Consider the following 9,779-nt stretch of genomic DNA (forward strand, 5'->3'; position numbering starts at 1 on the left):
TGGTTAGTCTGAGTGAATGCTTAAAGCTTTGTTATTGTAAAAAAAAAAAACACTGGGTGTTTCTTATAAATGAATCATGGCTGTCTGAGTGCGTCAGACTGAGAAGAACCACATTAGTGAGGCCTATATTATGACTAAATGCACTACGTGACTCAGAAAGAGCTCTGGCTTAACTTTGGAAGTTTTAATAGTTTGGGGAAGTGAGCATTAAATCACAAGATTGAGCACAAACATACTGTTATATATGTAAAGTTGATTATATTTTATTTTGAGTATAGTTTCGTACAAACGTAAAACATACCTCAACTCACATGATGAAGAACCATCATGCATTTTTTTTTAAATCCATACAAATCTTATAAGAACATCAAAAGTGCAAAATTTCAGAGCAACATCAAGTAAACATCTGTGAAATGGCAACTTAGGAATTATAAACATTACATTTCCCTCAAGCGTCAGTCTGAGTGATGTGTAGAAAATATTTTATTTTGTAGTTTGTAAATCATAGTTTAGGTTCAGTATTAGGAAAACAATTCACTGCTAAACTAATAAATTACATTAAAATGCAAAATTTAAATGATTAAATTCCACATGTTGTATATTTATACTTTGTGCTTCTATCGAAAAAAAAAAATTGCCCCACTTTAAAACAAGTAAAAACATCTAAATGAACCAAATTTGATTGCCCTCAATGTTTAAGGTCCACTGTAAATCCTTCTAATACACCTTCTGGGAATTTTAGTATGCGTTAGTTGGTCATTTAAAGTTTATCATTTAAGGGGCATCTAAAGGCACCATGACTTCTAAATTGACCTGCTACACTGTTGTGTTTCAACAAAGTGTTTGAATAGACCACTTATAAAACTTTAAGACTGTTCGTGTTAAAAAACGAAAAAAAAACAAAAAAACGAACATCACATTAAAGCTGACATCACACTTCAAATCTCATGTGACATTAAGTTGAAGAACAGAAATGTGTTAAATAAAGTGCATGGGTTATCGTAATATACTGTCTGTGTTAAAATATGATGAACACCTGTAAAATAGCGGACCTTAGTTGACATAGTATGTGCAAATACGATGCAGAAAAAAATTAAAAGTTCTCATGAGATACTAATAAGGCACAGAGATGAGAAAATGAGTCTTTACTGGCACTTCAGGCTCATAAGATCATTCCTGCATTGTCACAGGTAAGTATATCATTGGGTTTAGCCTGTCCAATCTGTCTGTGAAACTGTCCTTGCTTGTGTGTCTTCCAGCAATGCACATTTTGCCCTAGAGTTATACTCTTTATGCTTGGCATCTGGGTAAAGACGGCCCTTGATAATGGTGTGACAGCAGTATTGGACAAATTGAGTTCTTGTAAAGAGACGAGTCCGCTAAACACATCTGGGCTCAACGTCTTGAGCGGCTGTTGTTTGATAAGTCTAAGACCTGAAGGTTCCTCAAACCCCTGAAAGCACCTGGTTGAATCAGGGTCAGGTCAGACAGGCCGCTGAGAGACAGGTGAACCAGTTCGGTCATTGAATCAAAGGCCCCTGCGTCAATGCTGGAGATGAGATTCCCGTCCAGGTTGAGATACTGAAGTGGGATTCCGTTAAGCGCTGGTACCGTCTTCAATCTGTTCCCTGCAAGCATAAGACTCTTGATGTACAGCGGATGGCCAGGCGTCTTCCTGGTAATGGAGGTCAGAAGGTTTCGCGACAGGTCCACCATGATTGGTATATCCTGTGCCCTGGTGGTGAAAAGATCAAGGCTGAACTCTTTGAATCGGTTTTCACTCAGGTCCATCTCAACAAGAGGGAGTCCAGTGAAGCAGCCATCACCAAGACCTTCAAGTGCGTTGTTGCTCAAGTCCAACGTCTCCAGGTAACGAAGTTTAGAGAACGCTTTGGGACTGACATGTGCTATGAGATTGCTGCTCAGGTCCAGACTGACCAAGGTGGTGTAGCCCGGTCCGGAGAGCATTGAATCGCTGATGGAGGTGATGGAGTTTAAAGAGAGATCGAGATGGGAGGTGTCCAGAGGGATGGGGACAGGAGCGTTCCCGGGGCCGATCCTGCTGCAGTCCACTTTGGTCAGGCTGAAACTGTCGAAGAGACCAAAGCTCTCCACCTCACAACGACACTGCGGATGGCAGTTCTTCACTGCTCCCATGACAGCCAGGCCAAGCAAAGAGAAGATGAGACACGGCAATGTGGCCATTGTGAGCTAAAAAAGAACAATAAACACACATTAAAGGGTTTAATTTCATAGTCATGAACGTGAATGGTGTTGCATGGCATATGTTATCATCAAACTGGATTATAATCCACTTCATGGGCCTTTGAGAGGTTTGAAGAGATCAGAAGTCACTCATTTACATGTGTTAATTCTGTAAACCAACAAAGCCAATCAGCTGTACGTACATGCTTGTCACTCTGGGTCTGTTTATTCATCCTTTCCACTAAAAGTATAAATATTCAAGCTACTTCTCTTCTCTTGATGAGCCCCAATTTTTCCACACCTTCTCAAAGGATTTGACCTAATTCTTATGATCAAAGAGCCTATTAACTTTTTCAATTACAGTGACAACTTGTGATTATTACAAGGGTGCAAGGCTTTTCTCATGGAGAATTTAAGACCTGTTAGCACATAATCGTTTAGTTAAAGAATATAATGAAACTCGAAGACTTTGATGCTTTAATAAATGCAAACCAGTATTAGCAATAATTAAGTCCAAATAATTGTTGTACATCGCATAATATCTATATTACCAGGTTTATTTGTGAAATAAATAAAACAATAAATGTCTAAATTTCTGGTAATAATAATTTATTCTAATATGTTATTCTGGTTATTCGGTATGAAAGTAAAATAAGAATTATTTTTGTTTATGAAAGTAGTCTCTCATACTCGCAGAAAAATAGTAATATGTTAAATATTATTAATTTAAAATAACCATTTTCTATTTGAATACATTTTAAAATGTAGTTTATTCCTGTGATGCAAAGCTGAATTTTCAGCATCATTACTCCAGTCTTCAGTGTCACATGATCTTTCACAAATCATTCTAATATGCTGATTGATTTGGTGCTCAAGAAACCTTTCTTCTTATTATTATTATCAAAGCTGAAAGAAGTCTTAATATTTAAGTTCAAAAGAACAGCATTTAATTGAAATACAAATATTTTGTAACATTATAAATGTCTTTACAGTTACTTTTGGTCAATTTAATGCATCCTTGCTCAATAAAAAGTAGTCTTTAAAAAACAAACAAATTTTTTTGAAGGATAGTTTAGGCCTATATATTGCTTTCATATTGAATAACTTGAATTACACATGTAAATACTTTACATTGATTACTAAATTAAAGACTATATGTGCAAAAAAGATTACACCATTATTCTACACATAAATATCTGAATCTTGCTTACGTGTTTTCATGAAGTACGCAGAAAACTTTAAAAAAGCAGACAGAAGGTCTACGTGTCACACAGGTGGAGATGTTCTGTACGGCTCCAGCTGAAAACTATAAATGCTCTGCCACGCTCTGACGACTTTTGTTGCCTGACCTCCCTACCCATGTGCTCTTTGTTTAACTAAATGACATGAACTTAAACCTCTTTCAACACTTGGCTCTACAAGCAATACTGCTGAATCTGGGCATGGGTTATCCTGATTACAAAACAGGTCAAAAGGGACTAGACAGGTTCACACGAATCATAAGAATGAAGCAGCAAAAATGACTGAACATTAATTTGTATGTCAGACTGCGTGTACTGGTATGGATAACAATTAACAGAACTAGCACACCAGGTAAACAATTACCTCTTATGTAATTGATTGCATAATAGGTACAATGAAAACACTTTGTTACACACTAGAGTGCACACTAACACCTATTTAGAGAGTTATAACTATTTATTTTTAAACATTTGACTAACACAATAGCAGCCATGCTATGAGAATGTGGTACCAAAAAAGAAATATAAATGTCTTTGTGACCATGCAACTCTAAACACTGTCAAGTGCTTTAAGTCATCATTTACTCACCCTGATGTTGTTCTAATGCTGTATGCCCTTTTATCATTTTCTAGCCACATTTTGTAGCCACAATGTCCCAAATGGGACCATTCTGCGATACTTTTGCATCTGGTTGCTATTTATTGCCATCATATGGACGTGAGCGCCCGCGGTGTTGTCAAAAGTACTGACAGCGATAGCTTTTAAAAATATGACTCTTTGAGCGGATTCGTAAACACCTCTGATTGGCCATTGTGTTCACGAGCTCATCAGATATGTCTGTGATTGGCTACGATGATCAACGCACAGAAGCATTTGAAAACACACGTAAGTGTTTGAAAGTAGGGCTGCATGATCATGACAAAAATCATAATTCATGATAATTCCCTTGAAATTGTAATTGTGAATATTAAAGGTTTAGTTCACCCAAAAATGAAAATTCTGTCATTTATTACTTACCCTCATGCCATTCCACACCAGTAAGACCTTCGTTAATCTTCAGAACACAAATTAAGATATTTTAGTTGAAATCCGATGGCTCTGTGAGGCCTCCATAGGGAGCAATGACACTTCCTCTCTCAAGATCCATAAAGGTACTAAAAACATATTTAAATCAGTTCATGTGAGTACAGTGGTTCAATATTAATATTATAAAGCGACGAGAATATTTTTGGAGCGCCAAAAAAAACCGAAATAACGACTTATATAGTGATGGCCGATTTCAAAACAATGCTTCAGGAAGCTTCGGAGCATTATGAATCAGCGTGTCGAATCAGCTGTTCAGAGCGCCAAAGTCACGTGATTTCAGCCGTTGGCAGTTTGCCTCACGATCTGAATCATGATTCGACACACTGATTCATTTATGCTCCGATGCTTCATGAAGCAGTGTTTTGAAATCGGCCATCACTAAATAAGTCGTTATTTTGTTTTTTTGGCGCTCCAAAAATATTCTCGTCACTTTATAATATTAATATTGAACCACTGTACTCACATGAACCGATTTAAATATGTTTTTAGTACCTTTATGGATCTTGAGAGAGGAAGTGTCCATTGCTCCCTATGGAGGCCTCACGGAGCCATCGGATTTCAACTAAAATATCTTAATTTGTGTTCTGAAGATTAAGGTCTTACGGGTGTGGAACGGCATGAGGGTGAGTAATTAATGACAGAATTTTCATTTTTGGGTGAACTAACCCTTTAATTACTATTATCACAATTTACATTGGACAATGTTTTGAATAGCTTTATACCATTGTTTGAAGCAAATGCATGCCATATTTTTATATGAAAATAAACAAGCTGAAAACACTCTTCCTGAAAAACTTTTATTGCTTTTCCTACAGAATTAATCCTCAAATGTCAACTAAAAAAGTAAAAATATGCATGGTATATTATAATGTTATACTAAAACAAAAAATAAAATAATGGAAAAAATCCTTAAGATAATCTGTAGAAAGAAAAAAAAACACATCTTAAGCATGCAGAATAATGTAAGTAGATTTTTTTTGTAATTGCGTCTTTGAACGTTTATGTAATTGTGGCATCTGTAATTGTAATCATGATTAGAAATTCGATTAATTGTGCAGCCCTAGTGTTTTGAAAGCGGGAGAGGGAGCGTTTGAAACCAGGCGTCTATCAGTGGACGGATAGATGCCTGCTTTCAAAAGCACCCATGTGTATGTGTGCAAGCACTCGGTGAAGAGCGTCACTGATGTCCATTTACAACATGTTTTGGAAGCATTGATCTTTGTAGCCAATCACAGACACATCTGATGAGCATGTCAACACAAAGGCCAATCAGAGGTGTTTACGAATCCGCTCAGCGCATATTTTTAAAATTTCAGTTCCAACTTAGTATTGCAGTCGGTAATTCTGACAATAGTGAGCGGGACATTTTGTGGTCCGAAAAAGAAAGAAGGGCAATGACGATTTAATATTTATTATAGGGTTAAATATGACTATTTGTTCGGGATATAGAGACAGACTTGGATATAGACACAACCTCAGGCATGTATTTCCCTTTCTGCTCTGGTCAAGATGTATTCCTCTTCAAGTAAACATTCTGCTAAAAATTCATGCCGGTCCTGCTCTCTTCTTAGGAAATGAGCAGCATTTCCTCATTTTAAGAGAAACGTTAATGTTGCTAACAGGGCCTTGTGAAAGCACTGAAAACCATTTTATTTATTAATTCTGTATTTGGTAATGATTACACATATGAAACACTAAGTTTAGAACATTCAAAATGAATGGAATTTGGAGGCATGCAATTCTTCTGTTAGTGTAGACATATGTGCCTGTGTGACAGGGGTTATGAACTCTCCAGGTGTTGTACACCTCCCGCTGTAAAACTGTGAAATTGTCCCTCCTTAGAATGCCTGAAGTCTAAGTGGAATGTATTTTAAGAGCAATCACTGTCGGTGGTTAGCAGCTACATATTTAAACCATTTATCTTTCTCCCCTTTAGTGAGTCTGTGAGGCTCGTCCCTCGAGTCTGGTCTAGTATCAAAACGCAGATCAGTTTAAATGTACTTTATCTTTCCTGGAGTTAACATAGCCAAAAGAAAACTACAGTACAAGAGAACTAAAGTTGGTTCTTAACCAATTTAATTAGCAGACATCAGACATCCTAATCCAATAAAGCTGAAAGAATGCAGTACTTTAAGGGGGGTCAGATTTAATGGGAGCTTAATGTCTCAAACAGCTCAACTTTTGTATGCCAGGTACTTTCTGTGATGCCAACTTCACAGCAGCACGTAACCTTTGAATTGCACGTTAGAGACATTTTTATGGCGGTTGACTGCAGTACTGTTGACATAATGCAGGTTGCCACCCATATCCTAGAAAGCTCAAGCACACTGCACAGCATTATCTCAGTTTTATGCAATATAATGTAGCACTTGTGATCCCTAGAACAAGAAGAAGTGAAAACAATATCTAGTCAGGAATAGAATATGGGTCATATCATATGTGAATTTCTAGTAGCATTACTGATGGGTTGCAATAATGATCATGTAGAGCTGCTATTTTATTCAGGTCTACTGACAAATGGCACCATTTGGTGGGTCTTTAAAGAGTAGCACTTAATAATGCTAATGCCTCTTCCTTCAACAGGAAACAACATTATTGCGCAATAGTTTGTAGCCATTCATTCAAGTGAGAGAAACAGAGCAATTTAAGCTCAATTGCAAATAAACGTTCCATTTCGACATTTTTACATATATATATAACGCCATATTCATTATTTATTAACTGTGAATATCATGTTTATTGTTGCATTTTAATGAACATTTAAATATTGTTTGTATTTGTATAAAGCATAAAACAATAGTTAGGCCTAATATTTATTTTTTAAAATTCTTCCGTGCAAAACAATATTGGTTGATTTCTGATATATATATAAAGACCGTTCTATTAATTTAATTTAACGGATTGGTTTTGGTTCAAAGTCTAGTGACTGCATATCTTGACAACATTTTGAGTATCATATGTGCTGTCTAGGAAGGCAGCTCACTCACTAGGTTTTGAGACGCAGCCAAAATCTCTGCTTTGATGGTTACACTCACATCTGTACTCAGTTAAAAATACAAACGCAGTAAAAACTTTGTAACAGCTTGACAATGCTCAACAAACGTGTAATTGCCACGACGCCAAAACGCACAAATATAACGTTAGGCTTTTCGGTGTCCATGTCTTTACTCTTTATTACGCGAACTACTGGAGATGAAGGAATCAGCATTCATTGTGATTTTGTCAGGTAAAAAGGACAATATAAACAAACGCCAACAGTAAAAAAGGTTTGTGAGACACAGGAGAAAACTTTTTTCTTTTTCGTAAAACTTACCATGTGCCGCGACTCGTCTGTCGGAGAGCTTTTACTTTTCCAGGCCAGCATCCGAAAAGACTTCAGTTTTAGTAATTGTCATATCCAAAGCTTTTTGTAGTGGGGCAAATGAGCACGTCTGCGGTATTGTTTGGGTTGTGACTTTGTCGATCTTTCGGCTACAGACTCGCCGCAGAGGATGAAGCGATAAAAATCCACCGCAAGCGGAGTCTCGTCTAGAGTTTCACTCACTGATGATAATCCGCGCCCACCACCGTCTAGACGGGTCGAGCTTCAACAGCGCCCTCAAGCGGCGAGCTGATGCTACTACAGTCACACGTGATTTAAACACTACATACTGGGGGGTTGAATTATTTTATGATTCCAGGCATGTTGTTTTTTTTTAATTATTAAATAATAATAATATTTTTTTATTATTAAATAATACAGTCACACTGTCACTGTACTAAAGCCATAGCAAATGATTGTAATATCATCTAATTAATATTTGCCTCGTATCAAAGGAAAGACATGCCTAACTCTAGTGTGTATACTATAGCCTATATCCCTGACAAACTCCTAAGGGAAAAACTCCCAAGAACACTATACGCACATTGGGTTTTTATTTTTCACTGTTAAAAATGAGGGCTGCCAACAACAATTATGATTAATCTTGTCATTTCCCACCAGTAATAATATTATATTCAAAAATCCCTGAGTTAATGTGTTAAATTTGGACAGCTCTCAAATCTTCACTTTTTTTTTTTTTTTCAAAATGTGAATTATCAAATAAATCGCAAATTCAGTCTAATTTATAATTGATACATTCATATTAACATATAACCTCATGATAATCCCATTAATTCTACAGTGTAATGTTACCATCATACACCCTTAAAGGATTAGTTCACTTTCAAATGAAAATTAGCCCAAGCTTTACTCACCCTCAAGCCATCCTATGTGAATATGACTCTTCTTTCTGATGAATACAATCGGAGAAATATTAATAAATATCCTGACGCATCCGATAATATAATGGCAGTGAGCGATACCAACGAGTATGAGCTGAAGAAAGTGTCTCCATCCACATCCATCCATCATAAACGTACTCCACACAGATCCGGGGGGTTAATAAAGGTCTTCTGAAGTGAAGCCATGCATTTGTGTAAAACTTCTCTTAATGCAACTTACGAAGAAAGCGCAACGCCTCTCGCAGGTCAAAAAGCTTATGTTACACCCTACGCCTTCCCTATTCAACTAACGGATAAAGCTTAAATGACGTGACACCAGTTACGTTTTTTTTTTCTCGTAACTTAAATACGGAAGGCGGTCTGGCAGAAGCTAGATATTTTACTTCATAACTTGTTAAATATGGATTTTTTTTTTTTACACTAACGCATCGCTTCGCTTCAGAAGGCCTTTATCAAAGGGTTAGTTCACCCAAAAATGAAAATAATGTCATTAATTACTCACCCTCATGTTGTTCCACACCTGTAAGACAGATTACATAATAAAGATTACATAGCCAGTAATGACATTTCCTCTCTCAAGATCCAGAAAGCTACTAGTTCATGCGAGTTCAGTGGTTCTACCTTTATATAATAAAGCGACGAGAATATTTTTTGCGCGCCAAGAAAACAAAATAATGAATTTTCAACAATATAAAGATGGGCAGATTTCAAAACACTGCTTCGGAGCTTTACGAATCGAATCAGTGACTCGGAGCGCCAAAGTCACGTGATTTCAGCAGTTTAGCCGTTTGATAGGAGATCCGAATCACTGATTAATATATCTCTGTGTTCATCAGAAAGAAGAAAGTCATATACACCTAGGATGGCTTGAGGGTGAGTAAATCTTGGGGTTATCATTTGAAAGTCAACTAATCCTTTAAAAATAAAGGTTCTTTATCAGCATTGACGGTTCCATGAAGAACTTTTAACATCTGTGGAATCTT

At 36.7% G+C, this 9,779-nt stretch overlaps 1 protein-coding gene across 1 annotated transcript; it reads right to left on the reverse strand.

The window, feature by feature from the left end:
• Positions 1-247: 247 nt before the first annotated feature.
• tsku (tsukushi small leucine rich proteoglycan homolog (Xenopus laevis)) lies at positions 248-8,137 on the reverse strand. The gene is given in 3 exon segments (XM_048160985.1): positions 248-1,413; positions 1,416-2,211; positions 7,847-8,137. Coding segments are annotated over 3 exon segments (1,098 nt in total). The 5' UTR covers positions 7,898-8,137; the 3' UTR covers positions 248-1,162.
• Positions 8,138-9,779: the final 1,642 nt, after the last annotated feature.

Source organism: Megalobrama amblycephala, linkage group LG16, assembly GCF_018812025.1.
Source record: "Megalobrama amblycephala isolate DHTTF-2021 linkage group LG16, ASM1881202v1, whole genome shotgun sequence".
Lineage (NCBI taxonomy): Eukaryota > Metazoa > Chordata > Actinopteri > Cypriniformes > Xenocyprididae > Megalobrama > Megalobrama amblycephala.